General features: G+C 38.7%; 2 protein-coding genes across 2 annotated transcripts in view; one reads left to right on the top strand and one right to left on the bottom strand.

The window, feature by feature from the left end:
- Nucleotides 1–2,396, bottom strand: part of LOC117992993 (E3 ubiquitin-protein ligase SH3RF1-like) — a 37,745-nt gene extending 35,349 nt beyond the window's left edge. The window contains exon 1 of the mRNA XM_069506139.1: nucleotides 2,050–2,396. The gene's annotated coding sequence lies outside the window, so the exon portion shown is untranslated. The remainder of the gene's footprint in view (nucleotides 1–2,049) is intronic.
- A 1,866-nt stretch (nucleotides 2,397–4,262) lies between these two features.
- Nucleotides 4,263–13,459, top strand: LOC117992994 (uncharacterized). The gene is made up of 9 exons (XM_069506142.1): nucleotides 4,263–4,544; nucleotides 4,632–5,497; nucleotides 6,257–6,391; nucleotides 7,128–7,573; nucleotides 8,577–8,959; nucleotides 9,377–9,521; nucleotides 11,414–11,477; nucleotides 11,919–11,980; nucleotides 12,798–13,459. The coding sequence occupies exons 1-9, from the start codon at nucleotides 4,387–4,389 to the stop codon at nucleotides 12,921–12,923; spliced, it is 2,385 nt and encodes a 794-aa protein (XP_069362243.1). The 5' UTR covers nucleotides 4,263–4,386; the 3' UTR covers nucleotides 12,924–13,459.
- The last annotated feature ends 196 nt before the right edge of the window (nucleotides 13,460–13,655 follow it).

Below are 13,655 nucleotides of genomic sequence, written 5' to 3'. Positions count from 1 at the left end.
TGGTCTTAAATGGTTAATATTTGTCCTATTATATCAAAAAAATTAACACTATATTTTTTTGCGCCCTAAAAACCGTAAAACTTTAATTTAAAAAAATATTTTTCTTAGACAGGTGAAAACACTGTCGGCCATGTTTGGCCGATAGATTATCTGTGCTCTGACGTCATGCATTTGTAAACAACAGTATAACCACTGGTTATACTGTCAAATTCTTATAAAAAGTAGCCTATGTCTGTCTGTTTTTATTCCAGAAAATCAAAGTGTTCCCACATGATAAAACAACTAAATTTAGGCACATGAAGTTGGTGGAGTGGTATCATCTATTCAGTAAAGCGCAGGGATGTTATGGATATCCGCATCCGCAAATGCGGAACATCAGCATAATTCAGACTTCCGCATCCGCATTAATTGATGTGGATTTTTTTTTGCGGATGCAGATTCATATTTGCAACAAGTAACAACCTGCAAAGAAAGTGGGCGGGGCCAGAGTGGCGCGTATAACTATAGCATGTGGGTTATCATAATATGAAAGGGCTTTACTTGTACATTCTAAAACAGATTTTTATTCATTTTTATGCATACCTAATTGTTTTTGATTTATCGTGCAAAATATCGAAAAAATACGACTAATTCGGAACCCTCGGTGCGCGAGTCTGCCTCACACTTGGCTGGTTTTTATCCCGGAAAATCAAAGAGTTCCCACAGTATTTTTAGTACCTATAATTATATCCATGGGGATGAAGTCGCGGGCATCACTTAGTCCTAAATACATAGGTGCAACAGTCAATATAAACTGTACTGACTACTGAGTCAACAGTGTAATATTGTCAAATTGCACTCAACAACTACCTATATTCAATGGACACACTGTGGCACAGTTATCTTCAATTGAGTTGGCATACAACCATATTACCTGCACCCTATTACAAAACACTGATGCAATATTGCAATACTTCCCATAATTGACTTGAACTCTGCACAATGCACACAGGCAGAGTGGAGTAGAGCTCAGGTTCATACAGACTTTACTAACCCCTATTTCACCCCCTTAGGGGTTGAGTTTTCAAAAAATCCTTTCTTAGCGGATGCCTATGTCATAATAGCTATCTGCATGCCAAATTCCAGCCTGATCCGTCCAGTTGTTTGAGTTGTAGCTGTGTGTTGATAGATCAGTCAGTCAGTCACCTTTTCCTTTTATATATATAGATTTTTATATATTTAGATATAGGTATTAGTGTCAATAACAGCTGATTGAACTCCTCTTATCTTTATTAGCGTAATAATATAATGTCAATAAATTTAATTATTTATTATTGTTTATAATGAGTCATAAATATGTAAGTAGGTAAATACATATACATATATATTGGTGGTGCACGGTACAGCTGCCTATAGAAAATTGTGAAGAACATAATATTATCTATGTGAGCTGTCATTTGTATTACAATAGATTAAATTTAAGATTAGATTAGATTAATTTAGATCAATTTTTTTAATTTTAAAGAATATAAGTATATGTTAGGTAGGTACTAATTTTGCATGCCTGAATATATAAGGTGAAACATTTCTACTGGACATATTTATTATTTTTTATATTATATAACAATTATTATTATAAACATCTCATTCTCGTCAAGAAACTATGGAAGAAGGATGTTGCAAGAATATCATACTACCTACCCCGAGTACCAAATTGAAATGAGTGCTAATATAAAATATAACAACCTGTTACGATTTTAAAAGGCGAGACAATCTACAGAAATCAAAACTTGGACAGCTGCCAGCATTCCAAGTATTTAGTGTAAAAGTTGTTTACTTTCATCGGAATTTGGAATGCCCGAAAATGGGAAGTGTTTTGGAATTTTAATTTTGAAAGTCGAATGCAGAAATGGAAAAACAATTTGAATTCCGAACACTGTCCAGTGTCGACTATCGAAATTTTGTAAGCGAACTCGCGAGCTGAGTTTATGAGTTGCATGTCAACTATTTATATCAAGAAATGCATCTTTTAACGAGTGCGATTATATCTCAGGAACGTCGATGACTCACCGTATGTTTTAAATTCCTTCGTTAGCGGGAAGTCAGTCCATTGTAACAGCAACAAAATCCGTGGTCACCAGTTACCACCCCAGTCACTTAACTTTAAAGACAAGCTTTTATCACTTCACATCACTGTGGCGGCACTTTACAGGGTGTTTTATTACTCAAACACGGGAGCACTATCGAGAGGTTAATATTGTGAGAAAAATTCACTTGTTCACACAAAAAACTAAAACAATTTCACGCACAAATGCCATTCTCAGTTCTCACCGCTTGCTCCTTTTATTCATTCGTTCGAATTTCGACCGAATGTCGAACGCTGTCGAACGAGTCGACACAGGTGAGGCGGAGGCGGGAACATTCATTTTTAGGGTTCCGTATATTAAACACAAAAACTCTAACTCTATGATGCTAGTAATTGTTATATGCAACAAATTAATCTAACCCTTCTATTATTTATAGTACACTCCTTAGTGCCTCCTTCAAGGCTTCAAGTTCAAGCTACCTACTTGAGACTGACGAAGTGCATTGAGTTTGGGTTGGAGTATGAACTAAGTTGGCACTAAGAACAAAAGAAGAGAAGTACAAGAAGTTCTTTTACTTCTCTTCTTTTGTTCTAAAGAACAGTAAATGCAGTAGGTAGGTAAACAAGTTGTCAAATGTCAAGTATCTAATAAAAATAAAATTGTTACACAATTTCTCTGAAAGGGATGAAAAAAGCAAGTGCCTGTCTGAATTTTCCCTGCAAAAACTTTTTACTATTTATCAACACTTCACATTCGTGTTAAATAATAAATTATTGCATTTTGATGGTTGGTTGGACAAACAATTTGAAATTAAAAGGTATTTTGCCTCACAGTTTTGGACAATAACAAAGTACAAAACTCATAGAACGCGAGGTCCTAGTTCAAGGCGAACAACTACGTACTTTAATGATTAATCTTGACGGAAAATCGAGATCCATAAAGAAATAAAAGGTTTAAGATAAAAAAGGTACGGAACCCTCGTGGCGAATTTTTACTCGCACTTGTCTTACCTACTACTTTTTAAATGCCACTCCCAGCTCCGAGTTCTAGTCTTTTGAGTGCATAGCGTGGTTTTAAAATATTTTTTTATGTATGCTTAATAATATGTTGCATGCTGGTTGCCTGAATATCTGTGGCTAAAGTTTTCAAAACAGCAAGTGAAAATAAATTTTTTCGCTTTCCTATCTAAAAAAATCATCTCTATTTTGTCTTTCTATGTAATAAATGTACCTACAATTTTTATTATTATTGACACTGACAATGACAATGAGGTTGTGTTTTCATTAAAGGGATTATACCATATTTTAAGGTGAAACGACTTATACTATTAACGGCTTAAGTGCTGTTATTATATTTTTTGAGTCATAATTTAATTAAGGTCGTATTATTACAGAAACTAGTGGCACAGATATTTGGTGCTTAAAAAGATATATAAACATGGATTGGTGCTTCTGTACAGTACAGATCGCGCGGCGAGAGTTTGGCTTTGACCTTCGGGTGGAGGGGATTACTGCGCATGGGTACTGTCACGCACACAATACTTTTCCTTTTTTATGTACCAGGTTGGATATTTGAGTGGGTCAAAATTCATGTACAGTGGTAATAATGCTAGAAAATAATACGAAATAGATAAACTTCTTCATTTATTAAAACTATTGATAGTTATTTTACTTATATAAAATGTTTATTTCCTTTTAAAGTTTACAGAGACAGCGATGAAAATTCTAAATAATTGTTTTTTAATAAAATTATTTATTCCAAGATACATGTAAAATTGGTACATACAAACAAAAGAAAACTTAAAATAATTATTAAATACAAAAGTTAACATTAAAAAAAAGTCTTAGCAGCAGTGCTATTCAGATTCTTATATAATAAACAATTAACGAAAATAGCAATTCACTTGTGAACGTGATTGTACAAACAGAGGCAGGGAACGACTGGAGCAGTGGAGCGCCAATCAGAGCACCGCGTGCGCCTACACACCCGCCCCGCACCCCACTAATTGCCCGTTGATACCCAATTTCTGATTTCTGCGCAATAACGGTCAAAGCCAAACTCTCGCCGCGCGTACTGTACCTATTTGCTTCCAATTGGAAAAAGTGCGCTCGAACCATTTTTAAATTATTTTTACATTCGTGGGGAAAACCAAAATCGTAAATGGGAACACTTATATTGTGACGTGAGACGTCAAGTGTCACCGACCAAAAAGGTCATGTCAAGTGTCAACATGCAGTCAAATTCTTAATTTATTCCAATTTTCAGAAAAATTGAAAATAATTGGGGAAAATAATCTTCGGTGCTTTTAATATTTAAAAATATGTCACGAGATAAAAGTGTGTGGTTTGCGGAGGAGATTCTATTGGATGCCAAACTTATTAATTTCCAATTAGAGACGGGAGAATGGGATGCCGTGGAGGAGATGTTGCGTGCCGAAGCTCAGCTTTCCCGAGACGCAGAGACCGGTAGACTGCGACCGTGAGCATGCTTTTATTGTTTTTATTAAGTATTCATATTGGACGTTCCGTTGTAAAGGTTTAATTGAACTTGTTTTATTTTTTTTAGTAAGAAAGCATCGGAATATACTTTACGTCTTATAGCCGAAGTCCTACATATAATGCGGCTGGACGTCGAACAAGCCTCTTACAATCGCAGTACATTAGCCGTAGCGGAGCAATGCTTGCGTCTCGTTCGCTCCTGTGCGGCAGCGGGCACCAAAATGCAGACATACATATCCAAAGAACTGTCCATACTTGACTCCATGTTGATTTTGGCTACAGAATTCCAGCATCCAAGCGTTGATATAATAAACGAAGAACTACAGAAGAAATACGAATCGTGTATGACAATACTGATACAAACTTTAGGAAATTTAGTAGTTAACAATCCTTTTAACCAGATAATGATTTGGAATAAATTTGATACGATAATCCTTAATTCGTTAATCGGACAAAATGAAAAGATTGCTACAGCCGCGGCTATGATTATCTACAATATACTATTGGGTCAGCCGAACGTTTTGCCTGACGATGTTGCACTACTAAACTCTCTAGCTTACATGTATATCAATGGTAACTCAGAATACCCTCATTTGATAATTGAATATCTAATCGGCGTTGAGAATACATATATAGAGAAGTTGTACTCAAAATTGGACCCTGAATGTCGTATGCTGGTATTAAATTTGGCGTATAACATATTAATGTCTACGGAGACACAGGATATAAACGTATCAGTAAACTTTGTGAAGTTCATGGCACATGAGTTTAAAAGTAAATCGGACTGTATATTGAAGACTGTTGATAAGTATGTAAATACTATAGAACCACAAGAAGTGGTGTTCCTATTGGAGATCATAGCCACCGCATCTAGCATGGATACTTATATGGACTGCTTGCAAAGTGATACATCTTTGTTTATTAACTGTGCATGTAAGTAAAACTTTCTCAACGCTACTTTTTAGGGTTCCATACCTCAAAAGGAAAAAAGGAACCCTTATAGGATCACTTTGTTGTCTGTCGGTCTGTCAAGAAACCTACAGGGTACTTCCCATTGACCTAGAATCATAAAACTTGGGTGGTGTAGGTGGGTAGGTCTTATAGCAGACATTAGGGGAAAAATTTGAAAACTGTGAATTTAGGGTAACATCATACAAAAAAAATATTGTGGTCATGAACTAATAATTAATATTATCAATTTTCGAAGTAAGATAACTATATCAAGTGGGGTATCATATGAAAGGGCTTTACTTGTACATTCTTAAACAGATTTTTATTTATTTTTAGGCATAACAATTTTGATTTATCATGCAAAATGTCGATAAAATACGATTGTAGTACGGAATCCTTAGTGCATGAGTCTGACTTGCACTTGGCCAGTTTTTTTACAATGCAATTTGCTTCACATTTTCACCCAAACCTTCCTGTTTTCTCTCAGTCATTATAAAAATACTAGCTTATGCTCGCGACTTCGTCCTTGTGGACTACACAAATTTAAACCCCTATTTCATCTTCTTAGGGGTTGAATTTTCAAAAATCCTTTCTTAGCGGATGCCTACGTCATAACAGCTATCTGCATGCCAAATTTCAGCCCAATCCGTCCAGTAGTTTGAGCTGTGCGTTAATAGATCGGTCAGTCAGTCAGCTTTTCCTTTTATATATTTAGCTTCTAATAAAAACATTGTATTTCAGTCCTGTTGCGTGCAATACACAAGCTGGGCAAGGAAAGCAACAACTTTTTCTCATCTATCAACAAGTTGTATGCAGCGACGGGCAAACAGCTGGTCAATGATGAAGACATGCCAGCTGTTAACATTCCACCTGAAAGTAAGTGCTTTTAGGGTTCAGCCCCCTGATTGTGTAATTTTTTTTTTAATTTATTCCTAGCTGATGCCCGTGTGGTTTTTAAAAATCCCGTGGAAACATTTGGCGATTTTTTAAATTTTTCTCTGCGTAAGAACCATCCTCATACTTCAAGGAATATTATTAAAAAAGAATTGGCGAAATCGGTCCAGCTGTTCTCGTGATTTGCGATCAGCAACACATTCAGCGATTCATTTTTATATATAGAGATAGGTGCACGCTTAATCATGATCACACTTGATGGGAAGTGATGATGTGGCCTAAGATGGGACGCGTTTGCGTAGAAGGTGCCTATTCACTCTTGTTTTAAAGATATCCAGATTATAATTGGCAGGAATAGATTTATTCAATCTCTGTGTGTGTGTCAAGCCATTTTGAAAATAGTCAAAGTCAAAGTCAAATGATTTATTCAAAATAGGTAATAAATTACTCGTATTGATGGTCTGGTATGGTGTTAGATTTGTAAGATATAGTGGTGATAATTATTACGCAAACTTAAAACTAAAGCTACTAGGTAATAAAAATAAACTAAAGTTGAAACAACAATGCCTAATTTTGTATGAAAGTTGGGCTATTCTTGTTAAATCTAAAACTATGTATAACAATTTGAAAGAATCACTAACAAATTCATAGACTTTCATTGCCGAAAGTTCATAGTGGAAAATTGTGGAAAATCACTTCTGAATTTATCAAATTCTAGATCCCCTCTGCAAAAACGACTCGGCTGACAACATGCTGTCATGCAACGAGACAACATCTGAATGCACCGAATCAGAAAGCAGTGAACAATACTTTGAGTGCAACGACAACCCACCATACATTGACAAGTTAGACAACTTTAACCCTTTAGAAAACGTGCCTTTAAAGTTTGACATGCACGACAAAAACATAAGGAGCTCCTCAGAAGGGACCAACGCTAAAGTGGACAGTGAATTGACTAAAGTTGCCTTCAAAAGGAGCAGTTCTGTTCCCAAAGGTGATGATCGGATTCAGTTACCGACGAGAAGGATAAGCTTAGAACACAAGATTGATATCGGTGATGATAACGAGCCTCCGTTGATAATTGATGCTCAGTCACCGACGGGCAGTATGAATACGATAGCGGAGGTTATTCCTGTGGGGCTACAGCCTAGACTTGAGTTACAGGTAGGGTTTATCTATACCTAGATTATAAAGTAGGTTTTTAGGGTTTCGTACCTCCAGACAAAAAAGGAACCCTTATAGGATCATTGTGCCTGTCTGTCTGTTGTGTCTGTCAAAACCCGTCAAGGGAATCGAAACCTAAAGGGTACTTCCCGTTGACCTAGAATCATGGAATTTGGCAGATAGCAATGTTTTATCGCACAAGTAAAGGAAAAAATCCGAAAACCGTGAATTTGTGGATACATCATAAAAAACCGGCCAAGTGCGAGTGAGGCTCGCGCAATGAGGGTTCCGTACTACAGTCGTATTTTTTCGACATTTTGCACGATAATTCAAAAACTATGATGCATAAAAATAAATAAAAATCTGTTTTAGAATGTACAGGTGAAGACCTTTCATATGATACCCCACTTGATATAGTCACTCACTTCAAAAGTTGAAAATACTAATTATTAGTTCATGACCACAATTTAATTTTTTTTGTGTGACCTAACCCTAAATTCACGGGTTTCAGAGCTTTCCCCAAATGTCAGCTATAAAATCTACCTACCTGCCAAATTTCATGATTCTAGGTCAACGGGAAGTACCCTGTAGGTTTCTTGACAGACAGACAGACAACAAAGTGATCCTATAAGGGTTCCGTTTTTGCTTTTGAGGTACGGAACCCTAAAAATCAATCAAAATCAATCAGTTGCTCCATTGCAACATGACTGAAAGACAAACCAATAGATCTACAAACAAACACTTTCGCATTTATAATATAGATACCTAATGATAAAGACCGATAGACGTTGGGGTCCCAAGGTGCTGGAATGGCGACCTCGCACCGAAAGACGTAGCGTTGGAAGACCCCCCACTAGGTGGACGGACGACATCAGACGTGTCGCAAGACCGTGGCGTGTGGAAGTCCCTACAAGAGACCTATGTCCAGCAGTGGACGTCTATTGGTTGATGATGATGATGAATGATAAAGTGGTATTATGGAATAATTACTTTGGCTTGGCAGGAATCCAGCAGAACAGATTCCCAGGATTCTTCACCAAACGATCCCCCAACAGAAATCCATGTACCCAAAACCGAAACTAAAGAAGTAAAAGCGTCGCCGAGCGAAATATCCCCCCCTCTAGCGGAACTACAACAAGAAACAGAGTCGCAAAAACAGTCTCCGGACACTCCAAAAGAGGTCAAAAAAAGTCAAAACCTGTCAACAGATTTCGATTTGAGCGAGCAGCTGCAGAAAATATTAGGAATTTCGTCGGAAAAGACAAGAGTTGATAGTAACGTGGAGAAGAAAGCTGAGCCGGTGAAAGAAGTGAAGATATCTGAGGAAAATATTGCTAATAAAGTGCCTTTGGTGAAGATTGATTCGCCGGAAAGCCAAAAATCAAGGTAAGAACAAGCCAGGCTTACTTCACTTGGCCACTTAATCTTAGTTGGTCGTATTTTTTATTTATTTTATTCAGATACAAGTTAGCCCTTGACTGAAATCTCACCTGGTGGTAAGTGATGATGCAGTCTAAAATGGAAGCGGGCTAACATGGAAGTAGGTATGGCAGTATTTATTAAACCCATACACCTCTGGTTTCTACACAGCATCGTACCGGAACGCTAAATCGCTTGGCGGCACGGCTTTACCGGTAAGGTGGTAACTAGCCACGGCCGAAGCGTCCCACCAGACCATATTGCCTTAATATTCTGTGGTCTCAAAATGTGAAAGGATCTAGTACTGCCATATTATCCAAGGAAACCACCATTAGCTGATGAATGTAAGGTAGTTTTTGCTGATGACGGTAGTTTGTGTTCCAGATTAGGAGCGATAGACATGACGACGCCCAAGAAGACCGTGACGAGCGTGGAGACGGTGGAGAGGCACGTGGCGTTCGGCTTCAAGGCGTCCCTCGTCAGGACTCTCGCCAACCTGTGCTGGAAGAACCAGGAGAACAAGAGACAGGTGAGGGCCGCATATGTCACAACAGTGCGACAAGAAGACCGTGACGAGCGTGGAGACGGTGGAGAGGCACGTGGCGTTCGGCTTCAAGGCGTCCCTCGTCAGGACTCTCGCCAACCTGTGCTGGAAGAACCAGGAGAACAAGAGACAGGTGAGGGCCGCATATGTCACAACAGTGCGACAAGAAGACCGTGACGAGCGTGGAGACGGTGGAGAGGCACGTGGCGTTCGGCTTCAAGGCGTCCCTCGTCAGGACTCTCGCCAACCTGTGCTGGAAGAACCAGGAGAACAAGAGACAGGTGAGGGCCGCATATGTCACAACAGTGCGACAAGAAGACCGTGACGAGCGTGGAGACGGTGGAGAGGCACGTGGCGTTCGGCTTCAAGGCGTCCCTCGTCAGGACTCTCGCCAACCTGTGCTGGAAGAACCAGGAGAACAAGAGACAGGTGAGGGCCGCATATGTCACAACAGTGCGACAAGAAGACCGTGACGAGCGTGGAGACGGTGGAGAGGCACGTGGCGTTCGGCTTCAAGGCGTCCCTCGTCAGGACTCTCGCCAACCTGTGCTGGAAGAACCAGGAGAACAAGAGACAGGTGAGAGTTGCGTATGTCACATACAGTGCGAAAATCTGAACTAACGTTGCCGTCAAGTGTCCCCTTTGTTCTTGTTTGAATATTCAAAGCCTTTGTTCTCCAACAGCGCCCCCCTGCCAATGTCATTCAAGTGCCAAGAGAGCCTTGTCGCACTGGACCTAGTCGTTTCTTAGCCTATGTACACTGTACAGGTGTTGTCACGTGTTTTTTTCGCTTAGGTGAAAATCCTCATGGACATAGTGCCGGACTCCTACCGACTAAAAACCCCTCCTTTCTCTAAGCAATAATGTTCCCGCCGTGTTGGCCCACCATTACTGCCGCGTCTTTCTCCTTACTTTCCATGATGGCTTCCATATATTTCTGGACTATCAGCCACTTGGCAGGTGTTATCACTTATGTACAGGTCAGATTACCAACTGTACTGGGGGGGCTGGTATAGCGCCGTGATCTCTACCAGGGTAAGAAGAAATCAAAGGAAGTGAACACTAAATAAAATATATAATTGAACAAGCTTGTGCTCGCGACTTCGTCCGCGTGGACTACACAAATTTCAATCCCCTGTTTCACCCCCTTAGGGGTTGATATTTCAAAAACCCCTTTCTTAGCGGAAGCCTACGTCATAATAACTATCTGCATGCCAAATTTCAGCAGATATAGAATAATAGCAGACATTAGGGGAAAAATTTGAAAACTGTGAATTTAGGGTAACATCATACAAAAAAAATATTGTGGTCATGAACTAATAATTAATATTATCAATTTTCGAAGTAAGATAACTATATCAAGTGGGGTATCATATGAAAGGGCTTTACTTGTACATTCTTAAACAGATTTTTATTTATTTTTAGGCATAACAATTTTGATTTATCATGCAAAATGTCGATAAAATACGATTGTAGTACGGAATCCTTAGTGCATGAGTCTGACTTGCACTTGGCCAGTTTTTTTACAATGCAATTTGCTTCACATTTTCACCCAAACCTTCCTGTTTTCTCTCAGTCATTATAAAAATACTAGCTTATGCTCGCGACTTCGTCCTTGTGGACTACACAAATTTAAACCCCTGTTTCACCCCCTTAGGGGTTGATATTTCAAAAACCCCTTTCTTAGCGGAAGCCTACGTCATAATAACTATCTGCATGCCAAATTTCAGCCCGATCCGTCCAATAGTTTGAGCTGTGCGTTGATGATCAGTCAAGTCAGTCAGTCACTTTTTCCTTTTATATATTTAGATAAGCTAACAGTTACAAGTTTCATAACTGTCGTAATGTTGAAACTAAAAAGATGTCTATAATTTCAGATGCGAGAGCTGGAGGTTATCCCCATACTCCTCGACTGTTGCAACATCGACGCGCGCAATCCTTGTATCCTTTGAACATACTACTTCATATGAGCCTCAAGGTGATTGTTAGGTCTGCTACAAGATCTACCTACCTGCCAAACATGATTCTAGGTCAACGAGAAGTACTCTGTAAGTTTCTTGACAGATACGACAGACAGACAACGAAGTGATCCTATAAGGGTTCCTTTTTCCTTTTGAGGTACCCTAAAAACTACCTACTGTTTAAGAAATAATGACCGCCAAAGGTTTTTGGCGGGCAAAGGAAGTGGCCCGACGCTCTGACTATGTGGCTTGTGGTAGGTGGCTCGCTTCTTTCCTTCCTTAGATCTTCCCTTCTTTAGATTAGACTATTAGATTAGGCTTTCTTTTCTTAGATTAGACATCCAAGTCCAAAGTAAACTTTCCTGCTTTAAAACCGTTAAAAAAGTCGTAAGAAACAATGTTGTTCCTTATAAAATAACAGTAATTATGCAATGGGTTATCTTCGCAGTACGGAATCTCTGTGAAAACTGTCCTGAAAACCAGGTATGTAGGTTTTATTTTAAAACTAGATGATGTCCACGTGGATTTAGGTTTTTTAATAATCCCGCGGGTATTCTTTAATTTTCCGGGATAAAAAAAAGCCTATGTCCTTCCCCTCGTATGTAAGCTAACTCTGTACTAATTTCATCAAAATCGGTTCAACTGTTGGCCCGTGAAAAGCTAGCAGACAGACAGACAGAGAGATAGATAGACAGACACACTCGCATTTATAATATTAGTATGGATATTCATTGAACTAAAGTAAACTCCTTCTTCATTCTTATCGCCGATTTGGTCTTTTATGCCGGGAATCTGGGGGTTTTTATAATTGCGGTGATAGCTTATGTGCGTTGGGAGTTATGAGTTTTAAGTAATTAAATATCACAAGGAAAACATCGCATCCTGAGAAATCTTCATCAAGAGTTCTCCATAATGTTCTCGAAGATGTGTGCAGACTGCCGATATGCACTTGACCAGCGTGGTGGACTATGGCCTAAAACCCTTCTCGTTCTAAGAGAAGTAGTGGGGATTTCGATATTCAATTGATTCTCTATTAAAATTGGTTCAGCAATTTTATAAATGAACTTGGCTTGTTTTACTTTTTTGTTTAAACCATGGATGGATGGATAAATCCCGCAAATTGCTATTGCGCTGGAACCATATCCCATGAACATTGAAATGACGTCACTAAAATGGCCGCCACGCGCATTAGCAATGTGCGGGACTTATTATACCATATAATAACTCTTGTTGTACTAGGTACTAGAACATGAAAATTCTTTGGTTTAAATTATTTAAGTATTTTACGATTTTTTTTCAGGAGGTAATATCCAAAATGACTCTCCAAGGGCCCATAGACAACGAATTGTTACAGGAAATGGGCCTCACACTAAACACGGATACACAGGGAAACTCTATCAGAGTGGTGCCTTTGCCGAGAAATTAAAAAAAATGTGGATCCAGTATAGTTTCAGCTGTAAGGGCCCTTTCACAATACTTGCGGTGCGACCATGATGCGACGTCGCACCGCAAGTATTGTGTTGTGGAAAGGCTTTCTTACCAATAGTCCGCGACAGGTTGAGATTGCCATCGTAGGGCCACGCCCCGGACACCCGCACATCATCCGCGCTCGCCCGCATCGGGTTAATGCGGGGGGGTGTGCAAAGCATTCCCTCCCTGATTGCCATTTCAAAATATCGCATACTATAATTTATTACAATGTGATATTCCTACAATTACTAGATATAAGTGTCAAAATAATCTAGGTATAAAAAAATCGATTACTACAGTAGTAAATAATACTATAGTTGCAGAAGATTTGACTGCGCATTTATAACCTACGATTCAGTTAAAATTTAAAACATTAATTTATTATTCAAAGTCAGCTTGCACTGTTTAATCATCATGATAAATAATAATCTTGTATAATTCAGGATTATATTTATAATAAAGGTACAATAAAAGTAATGTAAACACTTGCAATGTAATTTTATTTAACCTTTGGTTCTTCGAAAAAGATTTTAGAAAATAGTCTATTGGGGCTGCCATACTAATATTTTTTAATTTGTCCGCGCTTTTCCAGTCTACTTTCTGTGACTTCCGTTAGCCAGACTGGTCTATGGTTCCGAGGTTCTAACTGCCGAAAGCCAACATATTCTACTATTTATGGTCCAATCAC

The sequence above is a fragment of the Maniola hyperantus genome, chromosome 22, assembly GCF_902806685.2.
Source record: "Maniola hyperantus chromosome 22, iAphHyp1.2, whole genome shotgun sequence".
NCBI classification, from domain to species: domain Eukaryota; kingdom Metazoa; phylum Arthropoda; class Insecta; order Lepidoptera; family Nymphalidae; genus Maniola; species Maniola hyperantus.
This window is presented reverse-complemented; position numbering and strand designations above follow the sequence as displayed.

Bases quoted from the DNA above. Each gene is read 5' to 3' on its own strand.
- LOC117992994 (XM_069506142.1), top strand. From the start codon at position 4,387: ATGTCACGAGATAAAAGTGTGTGGTTTGCGGAGGAGATTCTATTGGAT. The intron at 4,545-4,631 runs GTGAGCATGCTT...TATTTTTTTTAG, and splicing joins GAGACCGGTAGACTGCGACC to TAAGAAAGCATCGGAATATA. The intron at 5,498-6,256 runs GTAAGTAAAACT...ATTGTATTTCAG, and splicing joins TTTGTTTATTAACTGTGCAT to TCCTGTTGCGTGCAATACAC.